The 27,303-nt window shown below is 37.8% G+C and overlaps 2 protein-coding genes and 1 long non-coding RNA gene across 3 annotated transcripts in view; 2 read left to right on the top strand and 1 right to left on the bottom strand.

Moving 5' to 3' along the window:
• scarf2 (scavenger receptor class F, member 2) overlaps positions 1-6,220 on the top strand; it is a 35,132-nt gene extending 28,912 nt beyond the window's left edge. Inside the window, exons 10-11 of the mRNA XM_079872439.1 lie at positions 580-729; positions 3,093-6,220. Of these exons, the coding sequence (XP_079728565.1) occupies positions 580-729; positions 3,093-4,192 (1,250 nt within the window). The 3' untranslated portion in view covers positions 4,193-6,220. The remainder of the gene's footprint in view (positions 1-579; positions 730-3,092) is intronic.
• On the bottom strand, positions 702-26,399 carry LOC307159217. The gene is made up of 3 exons (XR_013821341.1): positions 26,346-26,399; positions 22,819-22,945; positions 702-758 (listed from the first exon to the last, which is right to left on the bottom strand). It is a non-coding gene; the product is annotated as an uncharacterized lncRNA (long non-coding RNA).
• selenoe (selenoprotein e) lies at positions 23,155-26,661 on the top strand. Its single transcript, XM_079872447.1, has 4 exons — positions 23,155-23,382; positions 24,262-24,338; positions 24,620-24,698; positions 26,351-26,661. The coding sequence occupies exons 1-4, from the start codon at positions 23,266-23,268 to the stop codon at positions 26,492-26,494; spliced, it is 417 nt and encodes a 138-aa protein (XP_079728573.1). The 5' UTR covers positions 23,155-23,265; the 3' UTR covers positions 26,495-26,661.
• The last annotated feature ends 642 nt before the right edge of the window (positions 26,662-27,303 follow it).

The raw sequence follows: 27,303 nt of genomic DNA, 5'->3' as shown, positions 1-27,303 counted from the left end.
CATTTTTCTTAAATATATACATGCATGTGTGTGTATTTATATATCCAAAATAATTATACACAGTACACACACATATAATATGTGTAAACATCTGAAGGTGTTAAATATTAATAATTTGGGGGGAAGTGTGCCTTCATTTCAAGAAAATAAGGTTACAAAAGTTAGAACCAGTTAAAACCACATAAACCAGGTTGACCAGTAAGATCATGTTTGATTATTTGCTGCTAAACAACATGGCTATGTTGGTCCACCAGCACCAAACTAGCTCTAAATAGTAGTACTAACCCTAACCGTAATCCAAAATACCAGTGTAAATTCTTAGGACCTCAGTAGCTCGCAGATCATTCCACTAGCATGCTTTGAAGTGTAGTGTTTCACTCATGTGCTGTCAATGCTGGCTTTCATGCAGATTATCCACACTCCACTATTTGCCCTTGTCGGTCACTAATGCAGACTGTAGAGCCTAACATCATCACATATGTAGTCAAAGAGCCTTTGTGTGTTGTGGAACCCAGGGAGCCTTCTTCCACTGATTTGACCTGACCTCTATGTTTGTTTTCCCCTTGTCCAAACCCTTAGTCACCCACCACGATCCCGAAAACACCTTCAACAGCATTATCGAGCCGCCCTCTGTAGTGGACCAGCCTTCTCCATCATGGTCTTCCCAAGAGTCCTTCTCTTCCTTCGAGACGAGTGAAGACGGGCCCGTTTACTGCGTACCACACGAAGGTGAGCGGGAACTAGCGCAGATAAGCCATCTGTTTGTGCAACATGGAAAACAGATGAGGGAGTTAAGAAATCTCCTGACAATTTTATTAAATGACCTCAATTTGTGGTAAACGCTTGGCCTCTGGGTGCATATATCACGTGCGTTGAGTGAATACAAACAGAAAACGCTATAAATGGCCGTGTCAGCAGATGCAAAGCTTTCAGGATGTGACTCAGGACTTACTGCATAAACCGTGGTGTGGGAGATTGCTGGAAAACTGATATAAAAGCATTTCAAGGAAAAAAACTAGGAATTTTTCCATGGTGATATGGCGTTTTGGTGTTTCTTACTGGTCATAGACATAATAATCTTTAGGTGTGCTAATTATTTTATTCAAAACTATTTTTTTTAATAAGCTTAGGTTAGTCGTTTTTAAATATATTTCAGTATAGTCAAAGTTGATGTTAAGAATTAAAACTAGCTTATACTTACTGAATAGTGCACACTATACACTGTATAGTGTCTGTTCAGAAATGACCAGGAAATTAGGGTTGAAATGCCAACAAAACAGTGTTGTTAACAAAAAAAATTAAATAAAAACATTTTAAATAGGGCTGTCAAAAGATTAATCGCGATTAATCGCATCCAAAATAAAAGTTTGTGTTTACATAATATATGTGTGTGTACTGTGTATAATTATTTTGTATATATAAATACACACACATGCATGTATATATTTAAGAAATATTTGCATACATATACTGTATATATATTTATATAGTTTATATTATATATAAATATAATTTGTTTTATATATAAATAACACATTTTTCTTAAATATATACATGCATGTGTGTGTATTTATATATACAAATTTAATTATACACAGTACACACACATATATTATTAAAAACAAACTTTTATTTTGGATGCGATTAATCGCGATTAATCTTTTGACAGCCCTAATTTTAAATAGTTAAACAGTTTTTGTTAAATAAAATAATGAATTAAAATAATAATAAAATATGAAATACGTAAACTTTAAAAAATGTAGAAATATTGCCTTGGCAAAAAAACTGAAATAAAATGTGTTTAAAGGGTTAGTTCACCCAAAAATGAAAATTGTGTCAGTAATTACTCACCCTCATGTTGTTCCAACCGCGTAAGACCTTCGTTCATCTTCGGAACACAAATTAAGATATTTTTGATGAAATCTGAGCCATGTCTGAATCCTCCATAGGCTGCTATGTGACCGAAACTTGCTGGCCCAGAAAAGTTATTAAAGAGATCGTTAATATAGTCCAAGTGACTCAAGTGGCTCAATCTTAAGTATATCAAGCGACGAGAATACTTTTTGTGCGCAAAAACAAACAAAAATAACGACTTTATTCCACTTTTCATTTCCTTCTCTCTGGGCCTCGTAGTGTTTTTGCGCTGCGCGTCTGTGTTGCACGTCATCACGCATCACACACATGATGCGCGTCGACCAATAGTGAGCCTACGTGGTGACGTGTAACACGGACGCGCTGCGCAAAAACACTACGCGAACCAACTAGAGGTCCAGAGAGAAGGAAATGAATAGTGGAATAAAGTCGTTATTTTTGTTTGTTTTTGCGCACAAAAAGTATTCTCGTCTCTTGATATACTTAAGATTGAGCCACTGGAGTCACTTGGACTATATTAACGATCTCTTTAATAACTTTTCTGGGCCAGCAAGTTTCGGTCACATAGCAGCCTATGGAGGATTCAGACATGGCTCAGATTTCATCAAAAATATCTTAATTTGTGTTCCGAAGATCAACGAAGGTCTTACGCGGTTGGAACAACATGAGGGTGAGTAATTACTGACAGAATTTTCATTTTTGGGTGAACTAACCCTTTAAGTTCTAAAATGACTAAATCTAAAACTGAAATGGAAAAAAGAATGCTAAACAGAAATATTGCAAAAAGAAAAAAAAGTAAAAAGAAAAAGTCAAAATTAGGTAACAAAATTATATAATAAAATATAAAAATAAAAGGTAATTCAAAACATGAATAAATACCATTATAATATAAAAATAGGCAAATAGGGCAAATATTGCCCACAAAAAAATATTTTTATATATTAATTTTACAGCCAAAAGAAGGATAATTTATTTAAATGAACTGATTATTTTATTTTGGACTGAAATTTAGAACAAAACTACAATTTTAGTTTTAGAATCCAATTGTATATAGAATTTTGTAATATTTTGTCAAACAAATGTCAACACAGAGGTGTTAAAAATTGTAGCTGATATAACTTCCAGTTCATTAATGACACAGGAACCGGCCAGTCAGTTTTTTACTACAGTCATAGAGATATATTTCTCCACCACTTACCCCTTACATTTACCTTTTTCAGAGACTATGAACGAGAGCTGTGAGAAGAAAAGTTCTAGCGCTGCTCAAGAACTATCATCATCACCCAATGATGAGGACGCAGGAGAGTACACGTCCCTCAAAGACACAAGAGAAACAACAAAACAGTACGTTAGCGACGGAAGCGAGCAGCCTCTCCTGAAATCTTCAGACAGCGAGGGCTCCACCAGTGGTTCTGAGTCAACCATAGGAGCCGTTTACGCCCACGTTGCGCGCCTTTCCAAACACTCCAAAGAGGAGGAGGACACGGCCTCACCAGAGAAGACGAAAGAGAAGACGAAACCACGTCCTCCAGACCCGTCCACCAAACCGAAGGTGTCCTGGATCCACGGAACATCTGGAACCAACCCAACAGAGCAAAGTCAGACTCCATCACCACAAAAAGAGAAGAAGAACAATTCAGAAGGCTCTGGAAAGGCTGATGAGAAGCTGCGGTTTAAGGAGAAGTCGAGCAAGAACAGAGAAAAGCATCAGGACGGGAAGAAGGCAGATGGACCCGAATCCCCAAGCAAAAGCAAATCTCACAAAGCTTCAGATACCATAGAGCACCTCAACGGAACATTCCAGAATGCCCTGAAGAAGATTGGAAACTTCCACTCGGACAAGAAAACAAACGACACCAACAAAGAGCCGCCCAAGAGCCCAAAGATCATGCATCCGCACATGAACTCTGAGGCCGCCACGCTACTCGCGGCTCAGCTGAAGGAGAAGACCCAAAGCCTCAATCGAAACGAGGGGCTCACGGTGGGCATCAAACCCAACGGTGTTTCAACGCCTCAAGCCAACCGAGAGAAACCCACCCCTCCTCAAAAGACCAAGCGCTCTGCAACTGGGACCAACAAGCCCCTTCTGCCCACCTCCGGCAACCTCCAGAAGATGGTGGCTCCTATTTCAGACTCTTCTCCTGAACCTAAAAGCCCAGAAAAACAAGGGCTTAATGGGACCAGAGTTGAAGGAGATGCCACACCAAAGAAAACACCCATCAAAAAACCACCGAGGAAGAAAGGAAAGGAGGGAACGATGGAGACGGAAGGCAAAACCACTCCAAAGACGGCCATCATGCCACCTCAGACTGTCAAATAGATCCGCTTTGATCACATCGGTGCGTCTGTTTTTTGAGAACATAAACGTACAGTTTTTCGGGAATTTCGTCAAACACATTATAGGAATTGGATGGATAGTTCTTTAAATGGATGAGCTGCTTATAGGTTTTAATATTTGGAAGGATTGTGGTTCTCGTTAACTCTTTGAAGTCCTGGAATCGGGAACGACGTCGTGGCTTGTGTACAGTATTAAAAAGGAAGAGTAAATGAATTTAATGTAATAAGCTCTTGTTGTATGCTCTCAGTTTTATATATGCATTACTCTCAACGTCCATTGTTTTGAATTTGCCAATGCTATCGTAATTGTCTGATCAGCAGGTTTGTGTCTGAAATTTGTATTTAGCACTGTATTCATTGGTGTAAAGAATGAACCAAAGGTACTTCAAAAGGTACAGGAAGAATGATGCCATTATTAATTTTCACTCAGGCCATACAGTATATGTATATTCAATACCTTGTTAATGATGTCATGAAGAAAATTGTCTGCTTGGTTTCTAGGACATGCGCATTCATCAGTTCTTAGTACCTAGCATCATGCTTTTTAAGCTAGAAACGCCAGTAATAGTCGTAGTCCTTGCTAATCCACAATGATATCTCTCCTTGCTGCTGAATCTAAACACTAGTTTTTCCCTTCTTCCGTAAAGTACCCACAATCGGTAATGCATTTTTTTCATGACAGATAAATACTCCATAAAATTAAAATGTATTGTTTCTTTGTTTGTTTTTTTGTCTTTTAGTCCATGTATGCTGACATTCAGACCTTCTATATACTATTATAGTCCTAAAAGTTCACAAAATAAATGCTAATATACAACCTTTCTCCTCTGGGAGCTTGTACGATGGGGAGTCTTTCCCGAACTTCTGGTTAAAATAGGAAACCAACAACAACATACAATATAAACATCAGTTTTGATCATATTTGCATTAAAAATAAGCACTTAAATGATTGTTTTTCCAGTAAAAATCAGTAATGCTTTTTATGCCTTGCTAATATCACGTGCTTTTCTCTTCATGACTGAAAGTTTATGCAGCACAATAATAACTACGGCATTAATATAGTGTGCATTGCCATTTTATGAAAATGTTAATTTATAAATAATTATTTGTCCTGCCAAAGAAACAATCATAACGCCTGAAAGATGCCAGTATAACCTACAAGTCAGATGAAATTCATTATTAATTCTTCAGAGTTTGTCTTGACTATGCGGTTGCAGGAAGTTCATTGCATCAACATGGCTCACGACTACAGCTTGTGTTTATTTTTTTAAGTTTACAATCAGAAACACCCCATAGCACTTGCAAATATTTTTAAGATGACACCAACAGAATGCAAAAAAAAAAAAAAGAGTTCATGAAAAACGAATGGTTATATTTGAACAAAAAGCAGGTTAAAAGTTTGATCTGGGCCTGCAGCATTTTTGAGTTTGTAAGCAGCTTCACTAAAAGCAGATTTTCCATTGTGGTGTACAGTAACTGCTATTCCCTTGTATGGTACCTTATATATTTTTCTACATGCTAAGATATTTTGTAATAATATTTTTACCTTCATTTGTAAGCTGTGCTTATACAACTTATATCTTTGCTTTTTTATATTTGTGTGTGTGTCAAATGAACTGGTTTTCAAATTTGATTACATTTTATTTCTTTTTTTAATGCAAGCATCAGGTACATTTGATTGTAATGTTTAAATATCTTTCCTTTTACTCTCAAAAGAACTTTTTCACATTTCTCTGTGGATGTTATTGTTTTTTATGAACGATAAACTGCATGATGCAGAGGTCAGTGAGAGATATCTATGCATGTTCTGTTTGTACCGCCTTTCTTTACGTGGGACCTTTGACAAAAAACAACTTTTCATGTTTTTGCACGATTCCAGAACATTTCCAACTGCAGTATATGATTTTTTTATGGGCGTTTGAATAACAGATTTCTGTTTTCTACTCTGACTTTGGCGTAAGAGCAAGCTTTGACTGAAGCTCGGCCTTTAAACACGGAGCATTATCAGTAACATGCATTATGTTCATTCATTTTGTCCTGATTTTTTGCCTTTTTATGTTGTTGATAAGTGGTTGTTCAGTTACCGTATTTGAAATAAAAGCAAACCTGTAGCTCATGAATTGAAAGGGTACATATCAAATGGCTCTTTCTTCATCAGATCTATCGATATAGCGACTTAAATATATTAAATACTATTAATGTCTAAAGTCTTAATTTGCTTTTTGCCAATTAGATTCAATCCGTTTAAAGTAAAACAGTTTAAATAAAGCCTGTTTTCCACTAAATGAACAATATATTATAAATAAGAAATTAAATGTAATAAATGTATATATATGCACAAATATAAGAATGGAATATATACATTTACAAAATATTTTAAAGCATGTCAAATATGCAGGGACTTCCTAAATATCTGAATCAGTGTTTTGAACTGATTCAGTGAATCTGACGGTTCAATAGCACTGATTTGGTGAATCAAACTCAGTATTATTTTCATTTTCAAGCAGGTGCTAACCTGGCCAACTGCTTCTGAAACTTGGACAAATCATGTAAAAATAAAAAGCACATTACAATCATCTTGATATTCAATTTCGACCTACATTGTATGTGGCCAACAAAACAATGAATAATCTTCAATATATTGCCCATAAAAGAAAATAATTATCATTTAGAGATAATAAAGATCTAATGCACCACAAGTGTGAGGATGATTCATTTTGTCCATAAATGACACTCTACTCTCCATTTTTTCCTCTCTCTCTCCTCTCCATTTTCCCGTTCATACAGTAAGTGATATTTTACGGTTTCCGCTGACTCCTGGCTGCCTCTGTGCTCGGAGCAGGGGATCATGGGGAGGTATTTTCGTCGCGGTAGCAGTTGCAACGGTGGTCATATGCTCATCAAACTCTAAAGGGCCCAGAGGACTGAACTGGCGAGCTCCTCTACTGGCACAACAGCCGCTTTCATACAGGAACAGTTGGAAGTCTGTGCGCGGGGGCCCTGGAGTTAAAGCATCATGTGCTGCGTATTTGCTCTCCATTTTCTCAATCTTTTTTTTAAAAAAAGAGAGAAGAGATGAGTGCTTGAAGAAAGCAGCCAAGATTTCGTCGGCAAAGGCAACACAGACGAGGAATACCATGTGATCTGTAATTGAAACCAGAGATGTCAAAGCATCCAGACACGCATACACGCGCGCACGTTTCCCAAGTCATGCCACTCCTGACATAAAATAAGTGAATATTAGGTGAAAGTCTGCTTAAAATAAACTGAAGACCATCAAGCATTTTCTCCAAGAACATTAAAGGAATGTAATACTACATTAAAAGTGAGAAATAATAGATTTCAAAAATAAGAATTAATAACTTATCTTACTGCTGTACAATATAGCTTACATGAATAACCCGTAGCAGATCTATACAGGTGGAGCTGGGGAAGGTGGAGGGTTTCTGAAAGCACACTGCACTGCTAAGGCAAATGCTACCCAAGTATTTGAAGGTTGAGCAGCGAGCTCATTGGCTGCTGATACGGCAGGAACCAATCAGCTGCATCCTATAGATAACGATATGATTATGAACAGGTGGGTTAAAGGATCTATTAGCCTGCGCCATCTAGAGTTTCATGCCAGAACTTTGTATTTTGCGTAAATAAAAATTCCCCCTTAAATTATCATAATGCATCCGTACGTTTTACTTCAGAGAAGGTTCTCTCATTATTAAGGGTCTATATTTTTTATTCATAATTTTAACTATTCTCCGTAGTGATTCTGATTAGATTCTCAACACACACATAAAAAAACACTGAAATGCATTTTTATATTTAAAATCAGCACTGAATTAAAAAGAAGCTTTACAATACTGCCATCATATATTCATATTTAACCATTTCAGTAATATATCATTATGTTTTTCCACATTACAGTAATGAGAATACACACATAATTTTCCCTGTAAAATCGATAACAGTATGAGTCCTCACACTCCAACTGAAACAGAACTCCAGCCCTGGAAAAGTCATTTATTTAAAAGTCATTTACATCTCTTCCAGGAAACAAAGTGTATTCCTGAAAGTATTCACAAAACAAGCATTTCAGAAGCTACTGTAGCTACTGCTTACAAATAACTCCAGAGCTACGGTGTTATGACCGTAATCTGTGACCAGAGAGACAAATGAGATTTCGGAGAAGGCGATATGACAAATCAAGTGCGGGTCTAAACATACCTCTCGAAAAAAAGTGGCAGGTCCTTAGAAACACCAGGACCTTCAGAGCCACTGAACATCAGCCAATGGACCCACAGCTGCACGCCTGTTCAGAACTCAGCCGTTGTCATGGCAACAGGGACAGATTGCATCCACATCTGGTAGCGATTTCAGCTCGTGAAAAAAAAAAGGGGGGGAGAGAAATTTATGAGTTAAGGCGGAAAAAGACAAATATTTTCTGCAATGCAAAGCAGAAAAAAGCAGAGGGTTGAGTTACACATGAAAGAGGCTGAGAAATGCGTTTTGTTTGTTTGTTTTCCCCCCCCCAAACAGAATGGAAGCAATCTTTCATACTTCTGTAAGTTTTGAGAATTCAATGGAGCCGTGCTGGTACTCTGGAAAGCTGCTCTGCCGGTTTAAGCAGCTTTCCGTAGGAAGCAGACCATTCGACGGGCGACAGACTCCAGAGTAAATGATTCTATAATAAGGGCTGACAACAACATAACTTTGACAAATCAAACACTTATATTCTAGCAAGCTTTCTTTCTGTCATGGATTCTCAACACGGGTTGTGTGTTGCTTCTAAACAATTCTAAATGTCTGTTACAAAAAAAGTAGTGTGATAGTATTAGCCTAGATGGTAATGCAAAGCTTTGATTACCATATTCATATACCATCACATGTACACATTACTCAAGGGTAATTCAAACAAGAACATGGTTTTATGCTCATAAGCCGCTTTTCCAAAAGATTCAAAAGAACGGTAAGGAGCGGTTCCAGTTATATTTCCACTAAAGCTTGGTTTGGCACGGTTTGGTATTATTGCCGAACCAAGCTCAAGTATTTTGTATTATATTCTAAAGAGCTCCGTTATCAGCCCCACAGTGGAAACTGAAATCATATCCATACCGGCTGCGAAATAGAGTGGTTAAGCAACAAGAACAGTTTGGCCCGATGGTGGCCAAGTTGCTATAGTGTTCAAAAAGTATTAGAGCACCTTAGCCGTGCTTACAAACATCTCAATGCATTAGATAACAGGAGAATTACTCGGCGGAAACACAACCACGCACACATTGATGTTAAGACAACAAACAGACAGAAACTGAGGGCAAACAAAGGAGCTGATGAGATAATTAACAGGACACACCCGGGGCCTGTTTCAGAAAGGAGGTTAAGTGAAAACTCTGAGTATGTTAACCCTGAAATGAGGGAAACTCTGGGTTTTCTGTTTCAGAATGGGAGGTATGTTAAACCTGAGAAAGCAGAGTTTCTGAAAGAGAGGTAACTTATATTATCATGGTAACTTACTCTGTGAACCTAACCTGGTCGGGAGCAGGTTTTCTTCGGTAAACCCAGAGTTTCTATCGGTCTCCTCCCATTTTTTAAAGAGGAAGTGGTGTTTAAACACCTCATTCATTCTTTCAGTACAACTACATTTTTATTAATCAAATTAATCTTTTATTAATAAATAAAATATTTAACTGCAGTTTTTTTCTATTTTTTTTAATAAGATGAAGTCTATATATCTCCTTAACTGGCAACTGAAAATACAGTAGTAGATTAGAGTTACATAATGTAGTTCTAAACAAATTCTACAGAATTAAACTGTGGCATTTACTGGAAATCATTGAACTGTGTTAATCTGTGAACCAGAAGTTGATGGACCCTCCTCCTGCTGTTCTTCCACACTCTGGGGGCAGAGGGAGAGATACGAATACCTGTTTATACTTAGATTTAAACTTTGATTCTATAGGCTACTCTACATAAAAATGTTAAATAATCACATTATTGTTGTGACTGTTTGATGTGCAGACACATAATATTAACATTACCTCTGTAGGCCTACAGATAGGCCTCTCTGTGGCAGCAGAAACTCTTTATCCCAATCATCCTGTGAAGATGAGCATTTGGTTGAGTACACTTTATAACACTATTTGTCATCATTTCTGGTGTATTGAGTGGCTACTTACAACTGCCCGGGGTTCTGTTGGGACAGGAGGCTCCAAAAGACAGATATTACCATCAGAATCTGTTGGGACCAACAAAAAACCCAACCCAAAGTAAAATAAATGGAAATATCAAAAATAGCCTATATAAAAAATAACACATATGTAAACCTCTTACATTTTATGAGGCCCTTGGATCTTCGGGAGTGACTGGCTCTGAAGTCCCTCCAAATATTCCCTCAGCCAAAAATGCTGCTGCACTGCTAGACACTGGATGCTTTAGTTATTTAATATGTCAAATGTTTGTAAAGTCAGGCCTACACCCATGATATGCTCAAGCCTTACTTGATTGAATTATGTTTTTATATTTAATTTTCAGCTGCTGCCATGTTCTTTTAATGCCTGCAGGATTGTCCCTACATGAAAATTAAAATTAGGTTGAATAACATACTGTTCTTCCAGTTTCACCTCTGATATTATAATAAATGGGTAAGTTACTTGTATTACTAAAGACAAATGACATCTTCAACAGTGTAATTAGATTAATGTAATAATGACTATCTTTAGAAAGCATTGGTCTACTTATTACTAAATCCCATATCAACCTCAACCACTTGAACAATACAAGGAGAGACAAGAAACTGCACTTTTAATGCTTTCAAATAAACAATATACAATTGCATGAATTATTCTTGAATTGACCAAAGTGTGTAGAGGGAGAAGGTTACATTAAAAATATACCTTTTAAAAATGTATGTTAAATATACAGAATTGTTCTAGTGTAATGCAATTACATCAGATTTTACTTTAAATTACAGAAGAATTAAGAGTAATCCCTTTAATTAAATTACAGCATTAATGTTCTAATACTGTAAAATGACAGTAATAGTGTTTGTACTGGTGAGAAATATGAAGACCTCTTTTTGTCTGGCGCTGTTGCCATGGTGATTTCTGCGCTCCATTGATAATATAATTTTTTTAGTTGTGGTGCACGCGCTTAACGTTAAGTAGGTCAACTCAGAGTTGATTGAACTAACTCATTTCAGCTGTTCTGTAACCCGAAAACTCAGAGTTTCCCATCTCAGGGTAAGTCAACTCAGAGTTCAAGTTTTAACTCAGAGTTGGTTGAACCTCCTTTCTGAAACAGGCCCCTGAACAGAATACTCAAATCAATCAGAAACCATAGAAACAAATAGGCAGAGAACGGAGGAGGACTGAACTAATTAACAACCTAAAAGACTGATCATGAAACTTAAACAGAAAACAAGACATGAAAGCTGAGCAAAAGCAAACTCTAAACATGAACAAACAAACTCAAAACGAGCACCCTAATGTCGTTCCAAACCCATAAGATATTTATTTTGTTCATCTTTGAAACACAAATGAAGATCTTTTTGAAGAAATCTGAGAGCTTTCTGTCCCTCCACTGACAGCTAGGCAACTGCCATTTGAAGCATCAAGAAGTTCATAAAGAGATCGTAAAACTAATCCATACGAATCGTACGGTTTAGTCAAAATTTTCTGGAGACTCGATCGCTTTATATGTTGAACAGATTTAATTTAGGCTTTTATTCACATATAAACATTCATCAGCGAACATAAACCGAAGCTCAACTGAACCTGCTTGAAGCACGAGAACAAACATCTTGCTGAAGCTTAAACGTGCTGCGTAACATGAGAATGAACCTCATTGGTTCTTGAGGAAGCTCAAACGTGATGCGTAACACGAGAATGAACTTCATTGGTTCTTGAGGAAGCTCAAACGTGCTGCGTAACACGAGAATGAACCTCATTGGTTCTTGAGGAAGCTCAAACGTGCCGCGTAACACGAGAATGAACTTCATTGGTTCTTCCAGAAGCTCAAACGTGATGCGTAACACGAGAATGAACTTCATTGGTTCTTCCAGAAGCTCAAACGTGATGCGTAACTCGGGAATGAACCTCATTGGTTCTTGAGGAAGCTCAAACGTGCTGCGTAACACGAGAATGAACTTCATTGGTTCTTCCAGAAGTTCAAACGTGATGCGTAACACGAGAATTAACCTCATTGGTTCCTGCTGAAGCTCAAACGTGATGCGTAACACAAGAATGAACCTCATTGGTTCTTGAGGAAGCTCAAACGTGATGCGTAACACGAGAATGAACCTCATTGGTTCTTGAGGAAGCTCAAATGTGATGCGTAACACGAGAATGAACCTCATTGGTTCTTGAGGAAGCTCAAAAGTGCTGCGTAACACAAGAATGAACCTCATTGGTTCTTCCAGAAGCTCAAACGTGATGCGTAACACGAGAATGAACCTCATTGGTTCTTGAGGAAGCTCAAAAGTGCTGCGTGCGTAACACGAGAATGAACCTCATTGGTTCTTGAGGGAGCTCAAAAGTGCTGCGTGCGTAACACGAGAATGAACCTCATTGGTTCTTGAGGAAGCTCAAACGTGATGCGTAACACGAGAATGAACCTCATTGGTTCTTCCAGAAGCTCAAACGTGATGCGTAACACGAGAATGAACCTCATTGGTTCTTGAGGAAGCTCAAAAGTGCTGCGTGCGTAACACGAGAATGAACCTCATTGGTTCTTCCAGAAGCTCAAACGTGATGCGTAACACGAGAATGAACCTCATTGGTTCTTGAGGAAGCTCAAAAGTGCTGCGTGCGTAACACGAGAATGAACTTCATTGGTTCTTCCAGAAGCTCAAACGTGATGCGTAACACGAGAATGAACCTCATTGGTTCTTGAGGGAGCTCAAAAGTGCTGCGTGCGTAACACGAGAATGAACCTCATTGGTTCTTCCAGAAGCTCAAACGTGATGCGTAACACGAGAATGAACCTCATTGGTTCTTCCAGAAGCTCAAACGTGATGCGTAACACGAGAATGAACCTCATTGGTTCTTGAGGGAGCTCAAAAGTGCTGCGTGCGTAACACGAGAATGAACTTCATTGGTTCTTCCAGAAGTTCAAACGTGATGTGTAACACGAGAATGAACCTCATTGGTTCTTGAGGAAGCTCAAACGTGATGCGTAACACGAGAATGAACCTCATTGGTTCTTGAGGAAGCTCAAACGTGATGCGTAACACGAGAATGAACCTCATTGGTTCTTGAGGGAGCTCAAAAGTGCTGCGTGCGTAACACGAGAATGAACTTCATTGGTTCTTCCAGAAGTTCAAACGTGATGCGTAACACGAGAATGAACCTCATTGGTTCTTGAGGGAGCTCAAAAGTGCTGCGTGCGTAACACGAGAATGAACTTCATTGGTTCTTCCAGAAGTTCAAACGTGATGCGTAACACGAGAATGAACCTCATTGGTTCTTGAGGAAGCTCAAACGTGCCGCGTGCGTAACACGAGAATGAACTTCATTGGTTCTTCCAGAAGTTCAAACGTGCTGCGTAACACGAGAATGAACCTCATTGGTTCTTGAGGGAGCTCAAAAGTGCTGCGTGCGTAACACGAGAATGAACTTCATTGGTTCTTCCAGAAGCTCAAACGTGATGCGTAACACGAGAATGAACCTCATTGGTTCTTGAGGGAGCTCAAAAGTGCTGCGTGCGTAACACGAGAATGAACTTCATTGGTTCTTCCAGAAGCTCAAACGTGATGCGTAACACGAGAATGAACCTCATTGGTTCTTGAGGGAGCTCAAAAGTGCTGCGTGCGTAACACGAGAATGAACCTCATTGGTTCTTCCAGAAGTTCAAACGTGATGTGTAACACGAGAATGAACCTCATTGGTTCCTGCTGAAGCTCAAACGTGATGCGTAACACGAGAATTAACCTCATTGGTTCTTGAGGAAGCTCAAACGTGATGCGTAACACGAGAATGAACCTCATTGGTTCTTGAGGAAGCTCAAACGTGATGCGTAACACGAGAATGAACCTCATTGGTTCTTGAGGAAGCTCAAACGTGATGCGTAACACGAGAATGAACCTCATTGGTTCTTCCAGAAGCTCAAACGTGCTGCGTAACACGAGAATGAACCTCATTGGTTCTTGAGGAAGCTCAAACGTGCTGCATAACACGAGAATGAACCTCATTGGTTCTTGCAGAAGCTCAAACGTGCTGTGTAACTCGGGAATGAACCTCATTGGCTCTCGCACATCAAGTGAACATGCTTAAGCTTCCGTTTACCAGATCTGATATGCGATTTGATGAAGCCTAAATTCAATCTGTTCATCATATAAAGTGATCGCGAATAGTGAAAAGGGAAGGTTTCATGTTTTGTATTCAATGCAATGACATTCAGTTTTATTTCTGCCCAAATACATTTTTGTGGTCACTGTATGTCTCTGATCTCTATGAAAGACTCTAGCATCAGCTTTTGCCATTGTGTTTTTGTCCGTTTTGCATTATGAGAGGTCCATGAATCCCAGCTTACGTGTCCGTGCCATGTGTGGGTTATTACTGGAAAGACGCTTGGCGCGTGTCACTGCTTCTAACCGCTGGATGCTGAGCTCAGCTCTTCACCAGTGAGCTGCAGCGCTGAGATCATGTGTGTGTATAATATATTATTACAGGCTAAATCTGCTGGGCTCACACTGTGATATAAGTCTGACTGATGTGAGGTGATAACAGGGCAGTTCATCATGCAGTTAATGAGACATAGGGCTAAAAATAAATGATTTACTGCACTCGATTTATTCACTGCTCACCAGTTAGTTGATGATCAGTGAATTCTAATTCACTGTGCTCAAACACGTTCCAAAAAACAACAACAACATAAAAATTGTAGTATTTATTCTGTGCTGTTGTAGAGAGGTGTGCTATTACTTTTTTATATAAACAACCACATACCTGGAGAACGGGTGAAGCTGGGGAAAAAAACATCACATGGACTTACACAGAAGGAGAGACACGTGTCATATCTAGAATCAGAATATCCAACGCTCTCTCACGACAAATTCGTATGAGTGATTAAAAGGTGGCTAATTCGAACAAATTCGTACAACCTCATTCGTAAGAATTTGTATGATTTGTCTAAACCCACGTGACGGGTAGGTTTAGGGTCGTATGAATTTGTATGAATTAGCCACCTCGTAAAATTAGTACGAATTGCCGTGAGATCGGGTTGGAATATCACAGGCCCTACACCTGGCATTATAGGTATCGTTCACCCAAAAATGAAAATTCTGTCATCATTTACTCACCCTCAAGTTGTTCTAAAACTGTATGAGTTTCTTTCTTCTGTTGAACACAAAAGAAGATACTTTGAAGAATGTCGGTTACCAGAAAGTTGATGGACACCATTGACTTCTATAATCAATGGGGACCATCATTACCAACATTCTTCAAAATATCTTCTTTTGTGTTTCACAACATTTATTTCCATTAAGAGGTGAATCCATTTTTGGTCAAGATCTTGTATTGACAATGCAAGAGTCCAGCACTCTGTAAGGTCTCCTCCAGCACATCCCAAAGACTTTCAATGAATTTAAGGTCTGGACTCAGAAGTGCTGATTTTGTGTGTGTGCGTGTGTGTGACTAAAAATCTTTTTTAAAGCATAATTATAGTTGTTGGTTTTTTTGTTTTTTTTATGTAGATGTTTCTCTTTTGACACTACAAAACATAAGAATACTTTACATAAGTGTCTGAGTTACTCTATTATGTTTTGACTTGGTCCTCATTAGGACCGGAGGCAATTGTGTAAAATTTCAGTAATATTACCTAACTACTTTTACATGTTTAGAGGGTTGCTAGATATTGTTTACTAGCCTTTAAGTCAAAGTAGACCCAATTATATTCATGCCTCTAGAAATGTATTTTTTTCACCTCTAAAAATTCAAAGAAAGGATACTGTTAGCAATGAAAGATGTGTGTTCCATTTAAATTTAAACTTGCTTTTAAAGCATTGGCTCTCTCATCTTCATGCTTGGCCGTTTTAAAAAAAGGCAAAGCCCCTCTGAAGAAATTAAAGTCTCCCATTAGTAAGACAGATATACAGGGTCAGCAAACTGTTGTCTTCACTTCTCTTTTTTCCTCTTTGTCAGCATATTTGTGTGTCAAGTTTATTTGAGGATCTGCCTCTAACGCAAAACTTTTCTCCTTTTTTCCCCTTTTCTCTCTCTCCCTCCACACATCCCTCCCCCTTTCCCCCTTCTTCTCTCGCTTCCTTCTGTCACTCTCCCCCTCTTTTCCCTCTCTGTTTCTCTGAGAGGAGGAAGTAGTATGGTTTATTCAGGGCTCAGATTTCAGAGCAGTGTGTGTGTGTGTGTGTGTGTGTGTGTGTGTGTGTGTGTGTGTGTGTGTGTGTGTGTGTGTGTGTGTGTGTGTGTGTTTTTACTGGCTCTCAAGAAGAGAAGGAGAGAGCTGCTTCTGTAAACGTCATTGCAGTGATGAAGATTAGACCAAAATGGAAAACAGTCCATCTGCTCATTTCCTCTTTTGTAACGCCACTGCCTAGCAAAGACGTAACTCGTTTGTGAAAGATCAAATTGATCTGCTTGTGGAGAGATGTACTTTTACTTTAAGCAATCAGACTTAAAATATGGAATACAAATCTTGCACTGAAAGAGGATTTGAGTCCTATCTATAGACATCACAATATCACTTGAGGGTGCAGAACCGGGTCAGTAATCAACCACTTAGTAACCGCCCCAAAAACACCATAACAACCACAGCAATATGCACAGGCAAAGTCAAGATGTCATTTCCTAAAAGCACTTCACCATACAGTAAACTGACAGTACCTTATTAGTCCAGGAATAAAAATGATTACACAAATATATAAAAACACAAATGTATAAAGAAAAGTATTGTTTTTTGTTTATTACAATTTAAAAGATAATTGCAACTTTTTATCTCACAATTCTGACTTATTTGTGAGATATAAAGTCGTTTTTGAGATAAAAAAAGTTGCAATTACCTTTTCTTTTTTTTTCCAATGGTGGAAACAAGCGTCCATAGATTTTCATATACATACTGAGCAAAAAATTTAATAAATAAAAATACTAATAATAAAATATATTATTTTAAATACCATTTAGGGCTTAAATACAAAAAAATATGTACCTTGTTTTGGTCTTTAAAAAAATGGTACCATTCACTCCCATTATAAAGCTTGGAAGAGTCAGGATATTTTTTTTAATATAACTGTGTTTGGCTGAAAGAAGAAAGTCATAGACACTTAGGATGGCTTGAGGGTGAATAAATTCTGGGATAGTTTTCATTTTTGGGCGAACTAACCCTTTAAATAGTGCATATCACTCGTTTTTCTTAAAGTGACACTGTCCAACAGCGACATCCATAAGTAAAGTTACAGCGGGAGTCCGAGTCTTTCTCTTGCCTCCCCTGAGCTCTTTGAGTTTTAACAGACGATAAATCTCGCATCTTGTTTTCATGCGTCTTCTCGAATCGGTCTGAATAAACAAAATGATGGTGTTTAATGGGAAGACTAATTAAAAAGTAAGTAAACAACTCACCCACTTAGATATCACTGCTTTATGCCACGTCAGAATCAAACTTAAAATGGCCTGAAAACATGACTGTGGGTTTTTTTAGTGAGCGATCAGAATCAGCTTGATGAAATGAAAGGTACATCTCTGAGTCAGTGTTTACCGAGCTTGATGACTGATTATCCAAAAATAAGTTGAATATTAAAAATAACATCTGAACATTGGTTGACAAATACAATGTATTGTTTAAATTGTTACTGGCTTTAGTTATTATTTTGGAATATACGTAAAAATTGCCTAAAACATGAGTTTTTTTTTTTTATTGGTTTTAATAGAACATTAATTACATTGTTAATGTAAAAAATGCAAAATAGAATTGCATTTGTTTGCTTTTTTATGCAATGTAAAGTAACATTTAACTAGGAAAATGTGACAACATTCAAGTGTAACTGGGACATGAATTTAAATTTGATTTAAAAAAAAAAAAACATTAAAAAACTGTGATGTCTCATTTCAGAACACCACTGCACGCCACTGGGTGTATAGAAATGTATACACAATTATGAAAATGTATAAATAAAAGTACTTTTGTTGTAAACAAGTAATTTTAGATATTTCTCAAATGGATAAAAAACTAATGAAAAAACAGAAAGGAAAAAAAGCCCCTTTTAGATCAAATATACCCAAAGCAGTTTCTCCTAGTGGTGGACCTGTGATCTCTATGCGCTTCCAGTATCTCATACAGCCACAGTCTGGATTCATTAAAAAGTGTCAGTATCTTTAAAGCTCTGTCTACATCCTGTTCCTCTTTCACACCCCCTCTTCTCTCCCTCTCACTCTCTCTCTCCCTCTCGGCTTCAACCATTTCACGGAGCATGTGGTTTTCATTAGGAGAGTTGGATTAGAGCACAAGGGCAGATCTGCAATGGTGGCAATCCACACTCCTCTCCTTCTCTGCCTTCCCTCCATTATCTCATATACGATCAGCTTCGGCCATTCACTGCGCGTATGACCGTCCAGCCTGATGATGTCACCACAGCCGCTGCTGCGAATCTACCCTCAACATCTAAATATATAAACCTGATCTGAACTTCCCATAATCCTCTACTCTGGAGGTTAGAACTTCTAATCATAGATCTGACTACAAGAGAAGCCTAAAATCATGGTTTAACTGAGTCTGTGTTGCCAGAAATAAGTAATCGCCATCATTTTTTGGTGATGAAAGTTGAAACAAAATGTAAGCGTGCGCGTGCGTGTGTGTGTGTCTATGCCCTGAGGATCCAGACGTCCAGGATCAAACAGTGCTTGTTTTGGAAACAGGGGGAAGCACTACCTAAATGCTGAGTTTGGAGAAAAACAACCGAGAGGGAGGGGAAAAAGAGAAGAGAAAAAAAGAGGAGAGGATGAGAGCCCGAAGGATCCGGTGGAGGAAATGGCTCCTGCTCATTATGTGTGCTGCTGGAGAACAGCATGCTGGGAAACGGACGGCAGTAATGCATGTGTGTGTGTTGACGTGTGTACAGGGATAGTGGCGTTCTCGTTTAGGAGAGAAAGAGCGGAAGAGCTCATAAAAAGTGTTTTTGATGTTTAGTCAGAAGCGTGTGACTGATACTCATGTGTGTCTGAGTCTCAAGACAAAACTGATGACAAATGAACTTTATGAACAATATGAAAATATGGTTTAAATACAGGATTTTGCATGATTTAACCCTGTAAAGCCTAATGTATCATATTTGGCTTCTACATTTTCAATAATTCAATTCCTATTGCAAATCAAGTTTATTGGCTAAATTTACAGACTTGAATGAACAAATCAAACAAAAGTAATTGAAATAGCTCAATGCAATAAATGTTTCAAGTGGTTTCGCCAAATTCAACTGAAATGCAACTATTAATGACTTCTGCAGCCTCAAAATTATTCAACGCACTGAATGACTCCCTAGAGTGACTGCAAAAGACCTACAGCAAGACTTGGTGGCAACAGGTACTGAGGTTTCAGCTTGCACAGTAAGGTGCGTATTAAACACATGTGGTTTCCATGCAAGAACTCTAAGATGTACACATACTGACAAGTCAGCTCCAATTTGATTAAAATCATATATAAATAAGCCACATAGGTTTTGGGATTCTGTTCTGTGGAGCGATAAACAAAACTGGAACTTTTCAGCCCTATGGATCAGCAATATGTCTGGAGGAAGAGGAATGAAGCTTATGCTGAAAAGAATGTTGGAGCTTGTGATGCTCTGCGGCTGCTTTACATCCTCTGGCACTGGAAACCTGCAGCGTGTGGAAGGCAAGATGGATTCACTGTAGTATCAGGAAATCCTAGGAGAAAACGTCATGCCATCAGTGAGGAAGCTGAAGCTTGGGCGTCATTGAACCTTCTAACAGGACAGTGATACCAAGCATACCTCAAATTCCACCAAGGCTTGGTTGCAGAAGAAGTCCTGGAAGATCATACAGTGGCCATCAGTCACCTGACTTGAAACCCATAGAAAATCTCTGGTGGGATTTGAAGAAGGCATTTGCAGCACACAAACCCAAGAACATTTCTGAACTGGAGGCCATTGAGGAGTGGGCTGAGATTCCTCAGAAACGCTGCCAGAAGCTGGTGTCTGCTTAAACATCTCGTTTGCAGCAGGTCATAACAGCAAGAGGATGTTCTACTAAGTACTAAAAATGCTTGTCATGATGGGGTTGTATAATTTTGAGACAGCAGAAGTCATTAAAAGTTATTTTCAGTTAAATTTGGGGAAACCACTTGAAACATTTGTTGTTTTGGCCATATACTTATAATATATCAGCAACTGCACTAAATTTAAATTTGCTTAGTTTGGGCCTCTGAATAAAGTAGTAAGTAAATAGTTATCAACAATCAACTATATAAAATTGCATCATGGTAAGATATGACAACATTTTATTTCTATCATTAGATATTTCAGTAAGTTGAAACCCAGCACTTATGTTAAAAAGTGCAATTCGGCAATTTCTAAAAAAAAAAAAAATCCTGTCGTAACTGGCGTGCAATGAATTCTGGAGTAGGCAAGGCTGTTGTATTCCTCACTGCACGGGAAACGAAGGCCCCATTTGAAAGAGCCTTTAAATCGGGACAATGAAATGCGCCCTTCAAAGAATGCAGCTTCTGAATTGGGACGCAGCTGCTGTCTAAAACTGGAGATAAACGCACCCCTATTCTCCTGCAATCAAAAATGGCAGCACAGCTGACAGGCTTGTTTGAGCTGCGCCCTCTACTGTGCAAGCGTGAAAATATACATTTTCTTCTTTCTTTTTTTTCAAGCCCAGTCCAGATGAGGACAGTAAAGTAACGTGACGCATTGCTCTCCATAAAAAGTAATTATCAATGCATTTAGTTCCTTTTTAAGGGTGTAACACAATATTGTAATGCATTACTTTTAGAAGTAACTTTCCTCAACACTGCTGATGACCAGCTATGATGGATTTTCTGCTGGGAAACCAAGATAAGTTCACAATGAAAAGTCAGATCTCAATATGAAGGCAAACATTTCTCATAAATTATCTGAGTTGTACTCACATTAATTGTATAGTTCTGTATGTCAACAATCATCCAACTTGTGTCTATTTTTGTTTCTCCTAAGGGATTTTAGGAACAAAATCTGAGAAAATCATGATAATTGAATAAAACATGTCTAAAAAGTCCATTAGGTTTCCTGAACAAGTTTCAAGCAACACAACGATCCTCTAGGACAACAGTCATGCTGAAACTCAAGTCTTCGCAGAATTACATTGCGCTTAGTGTCTCGCCTGCAGATATTTTGATTTTCAGGTGCAGGGAGGAAATCTGGGTCTTTTTAGAGGGAGACGACTGTGTCATCTGACACATAAGTGTCTGACCACAGCTGTAGACACAGACAGACAGTCAGGGCCCCAGCTCTGCCTGTGGATGATAGACCATGATGGTTTCACTGCTGCATTCCTATGGAGAATGGTTTATTTTCATTGGAAACATAATTGTCTGTGGCAAGAGTTTTGGAAGTGCTTTTACCCAAAACACAACCAAAAGTCCATCCTGTACCATGGGCGCCCTCTATAGGTGACCTAAAATCAACACACCCCTCCCTTTAAAGAATCGTATTATACAAGTGCAGTGAAACATAATGTTCCCGTACAGAAGTCATTCAACAGAGTATGTATATAGTTTGCTACTGTACATAAATACACAGAAAAAGGAGCTTATACCAGATGTGGGCAGAGTTGACATTACAGGTTACATGCACTGCCTTGACCCTGGGTTATTCTGTGATGTACATCCACATCTCATATATAAACATTATGTATTACATAATTATTTAATATTTAATATCCAAAGGGTCAATGTATGAAGTGTTACTCAGAAAATTCTGTCTCTTGAACCATAATCGGTAATCGGCTATTAAATCTCACATTTTGTTAATCATGCCAAAAATTCTGAAATGTCATGCTTTTATGGCTTCCATAATGTTTAAATATTTACATATTTTTATCCAAAGCAACTCATAGGTAATTTATTATACAGCGTTAAAACGTATTATCAAACATTTTGAATATCAAGTATAAATATTTAAAGTGTCACATATATACATTAAACATTATAAAAGATATATTTAATTTTGAAAAAAATATATTTTATCTATCTATAAATTATATACTATGTGTGTGTGTGTTTTCATAAAAATTATCTATTATTTACTATTTAAATTTAATATTCACCGTTTTACAGCATCAATATGCTCTCTAACAAGTTAGCTAAAATGCCCTTTTATTGAAGAAGAAGAAGAAGAAGAAGAAGAAGAAGAAGAAGAAGAAGAAGAAGAAGAAGAGGAAATTAATTATAATTATGTCTTTGTTGTTACCACCTGTTGTTCTAAAACCACATGCTTCTGGTGTATTAAATTAAAAATCATATTACAACACAGCCACATGTAGATTTTTTCCCCTTGGTGTGTAACAAGAATAATTTCTCATTAACTCGGTGTCTCTACAGAATGTGTAACCTCAAAAAGATCAAAGTTAATAATAATAATACAAAATAATAATAATGAAAAATGTAAGGACTGACTTTCAACACTGCTCCATCAGAGTGTTATTGAAACAGCAGCAGGTGTTGTGTTCTGACTTCTCTGGTTATTCATCAGCAGACGGTGGGAGAATCCGACACAGACGCAGCTGTCCTGTGGCCTCAACCCCTTCATATTGAGAAAGAGAGACCTTAAAAAAAAAACCTTTAAAATACAACAAATTCGACAATACATTTGACTTATCAAACAAATAACAGCTTTAAGTTCTTTAGGTATGAATTAGTTGACTTGAAATAAATCATTAATTTCCCCATACTAAGATTTTATTTCATTCCCCTGAACCAAAATCCAACAGATCGACCAATCAGGCTTTGCCACATGGTGGGGGACACCTATCAGAGAACCCATATCTGCTCTTACTGACCCTCGTTTCACCAAAAGACAGCAATCTTTTCGGATACAGTGAGTTCTCCCATCCCGAGCGCAGGATGTGGCTCACACTGGCGGCCCTTCTGACTCTGTGTGCCACAGGGAGAAGTGCTGAAAACAGTTCAGAAAGCAGTGCTGTGGAGGAAAAGCTTCTTATAGCCAGAGGAAAACTTATGGTGAGTGTTCAACGGCTGAAATGCAAGGAGTTTTGCTCTAAAAAGTCACTTTCATGGTCCAATGATGTGGCACAGACTGCGTAAATCTACGTTAGCATAGAAGCTAATGATGTTAAAATACATTTCATTATTAAAATTCTGGGCAATACAAACACATACAGTACTTTTCAAAAGCTTGGGCTCTGTGAGATTTTTAATGTGTTTGAAAGAAGTCTGTTCTGCTCACCAAGGCTGCATTTATTTGATCAAAAAATACAATAAAAACTGTAATATTGTTAAATATTATTACAATTTAAAAGAACTGTTTTCTACTAGAATATATTTTAAAAATGTAATTTATTCCTGTGATGCAAAGGTGAATTTTTAGCATCATTACTCCAGTCTTTAGTGTCACATGATCCTTCAGAAATCATTCTAATATAGGCTACTGATTTGATACTCAAGAAACATCTCTTATTATTATTATTATCAATGCTGAAAACAGCTGCGCTGTTTAATACTTTTGAGGAAATTTGTTTGCTGAATAGAAAGTTCAAGAAACATGATTTATTTGAAATAGAAATCTTTTCTAACATTATAAATGTCTTTACAGTCACTTTGATCAATTTAATGCATCCTTGCTGAACAGAAGTATTCATTTCTTTCCTTCAAGAAAAAAAATCTTACTGACACCAAACTTTTGAGCAGTAGAGTGGATTGTTAAATTACATACTCTAATGGAAATAACTCTCGACACAAAGGTAATGCATAATATCTCAGTACATTAAATGCTGTACAAGCTATAATGTCAAAGAACAGTTGATGACAAAGAATGAATAAAAACACTTGTTTTCACCTTTTAGCCATTTTGCTGTAAATCCCTCTTTAATCCCCTCCCAGGCTCCCAGTGTAGTGGGATGATCCATAAAGAAGATGCCAGAGCTCTACAACTTCCTGATGGAGCGATGGGCACTGTAGTATCCTGATATTATAACTCATTTTCTTGTAATTCCTGTTTTCAGTTTAGTATGTGTATGTGACACACTATTGTCTTTTTATAGAGTGTCTAAAATTTCTTCCAAATTGCTTTGGCTAGACAGTATTTGACAGGGACGTGAATGTTAATGAAATCTTTACAGGCCCTCTGTGCTGTTTTCTGTGCTGCCATATGTTCAAACACTTCGAGGCCGGAGTCATGCACTTCATGGCCTCAGAGGTCATTTGTCTGGTGCCGTTAACCTTAACCTGCTGTTTAAAGTCATAACCTGGAGTATGATTCAGGAGAGGAAAAAAACCCACGGCTGATCTTCTACAACGATAAGGATGAGGAAGTGAAGGTAAGGACAACCTTATTATTTTACATGCAAGTGTAAGTTTTTGACATTTTTTCCACTGAACACATGCAGGTACGGAAGCCCTGAACCGCAACGTAAAAAAAAAAAATCTATAGGATTTCGAGATTAAAGTCGAAACATTACGAGAATAAAGTCATAATACTTTGAGAATAAAGTCAAAATTACTAGAATATAGTCTTCCGTGGAAGTTCTTTGTGTGCGCGTAGAGAAATGCTAGTGGACGCATGCCATTATGAATGCCTGTGTGGCAATTATGAATGTGAAACAACGGTAAGCACACAAAATGTATAATCTCGAAATGTTTCGACTTTATTCTCGTAATTTTATATTATTATTTTTTTACGGATTTTTTTTGTTTTGTTTTTTTGCGGTTCAGGGCTTTCGTATGCAGGAGATATCTGATATTTGCTGTATTTGTTACTTGTTACTTAGGGGCTGTTTACGACACCGTTTTCAAAATTGTAAAACTTTTTATGCATTTTGGCTGTTCATTTACACGACAACAGCCTGAAAACGCTAACTTTTGAAAACGGGTTTCAAAGTGGAAGTTTTTGAAGACCGTCTCTGTGTAAACCACAAGAATGTAAATCTCTGAAGACGATGATGTCATGCACATGCGTATTAAGTGTTCAGTCTATAGTGTTTTATCGCCATCTAATAGCCTGGCAGCAGAATACAGCGTTTTTAGTCGTTAATCCGTGTGAACGGGACATACCGTTTCTGTATAGGGAAAACTCAAAGGAAAAATTTCTCGCTTTAAACACATCGTTGTCGTGTAAACGTACCCTTTACACGGAGATGATAAGGATGTCATTTTCAAAAACTAGCACTTTGAAACCGGTTTTCAAAAGTTTGGGTCACTAAAACGCCATTGTCGTGTAAATGAAAGGTCAAAAAACTCATAAAAAGTGTTACATTTTTAGTTTAAACCGGAGCAGTGTAAATGGCCCCTAAACATGCGTCATCGTTTTCAAATACCTCAGTTTTCACAGCACACTAACGCGAAAATGGCGTTTTCAAATACCTCAGTTTTCACAGCACACTAACGCGAAAATGGCGTTTTCAAATACCTCAGTTTTCACAGCACACTAACGCGAAAATGGCATTTTCAAATGTATCCACTTGGGAGAGCGTTTTCAAAAAGCTCTGTCTTCGTTGACAAAAACACCGTCTCAATGTGGACAGAAGGCCAAACCAGAGAGGAAAAAGACGCATTCTCAAACAAATACACATTAGTGCAAACAAGGCCTAGGGTTAAAAACTCCGGAGTAGTGTAGACGCCAGGCCTAACAGTAGCAAAAGTGATGTGTTTTAAAACAAAAATGCACTAGTGTATAGAGACGCACCACGCACACTTAAGACCGCACATGTGCATCGGCTGGTCCAGCCTGGAAAATGCAGATTTTTTTTAGACAGTTGTTGTCAGATTTCATTGGTGATTTCAAATATGAAATTTGATCATAAGCTTGCTGAGCAGCTTTGGAGAATTTGATGTTTCCCCATTCAAAGAGGAGCTGTACTTGCATGACTGAAATAGCTGCCCAAGAGGCGTTTCAAAGATGGCCACCGTGAAATGACTTACCAGGAACTTTGGTATCTTTTACTCCTCTGACAGCAATTTTTGCCCACCTCAGGTTGTTCCAGTTAAGAAGATGAAGGCAGACGAGATCAGCAGCTTGCTGGATTCTCTGGGTTTCTATAAGAGGTCACAGAAAGGCGAGGAAGTCCCTGAGGAGTTCAAACATTTCCCTTTAAATGCGCCTCGGGACGAACTGTGACCCCCCGCTGGTCAGCGCCGGTACTGCAGCCTGCCGTAAATGACGTCCAGGGTCTCAAAGTTCAGAAACAGAAACAGACTCTGGACCGACACACACATGGCTGGAGGCAGTTTGGCGCACCACTGTCCTAATCATAGAGATCTTACAATAAACTTTTTACATCTTTGGCTTGTGTGTCATTGTTTTGTTCTTTTCTCATTAAAATGCATGAGCCTACTTGATTTTCACAGAGGAACACTATTAGCCTACAGAACAAACACACTGAAATATGGCCATTAAAGAAAATAGGTGGCAAGTCGTTGAAGCTGTCAGAATACATGAGAAGCCTAATTTTTGAATTGTAGGAGTTTATTTAAAAACAAAGTCTCTTTTCAGACTGAGCTGTTAAAGAATAAACTCATTAATTATAATTGTATTATTCAAATTGTGGACTGTACAAAACAGCTCGCCTCTTACAAACATTCACAATATTAACCAGAGTTCCTTCCAAAATAAAACCACAACAAATTAATATGTGATAAAAAAAAAAAAAATGCATTTAGTTTTCTGCTGACAGTGGTGGCTATAAGACTAGGAAGCTTTTTTTCATTAAATGTATTCCCCTGACAAATTTATTTCTTGTTTTGAGCATAACCTCATTATATTTGTTAGAATTAAGAACAAGTGTCTTGTTTCAAAACAAAACACTGCAATTTACCAAGAGGATATTAAAATACTATGTGAAAACTAGTCTTAATATTTTATCTTGATCTACTAGAACTAGATATTTTTCCTGGAAAACAAGTGAAATAGTGCATATGGAAATTATA

The sequence above is a fragment of the Squalius cephalus genome (genome assembly GCF_949319135.1).
Source record: "Squalius cephalus genome assembly, chromosome: 5".
NCBI classification, from domain to species: domain Eukaryota; kingdom Metazoa; phylum Chordata; class Actinopteri; order Cypriniformes; family Leuciscidae; genus Squalius; species Squalius cephalus.
Note: the sequence above shows the minus strand (reverse complement) of the source record. Positions and strands in the feature narration are given on the sequence as shown.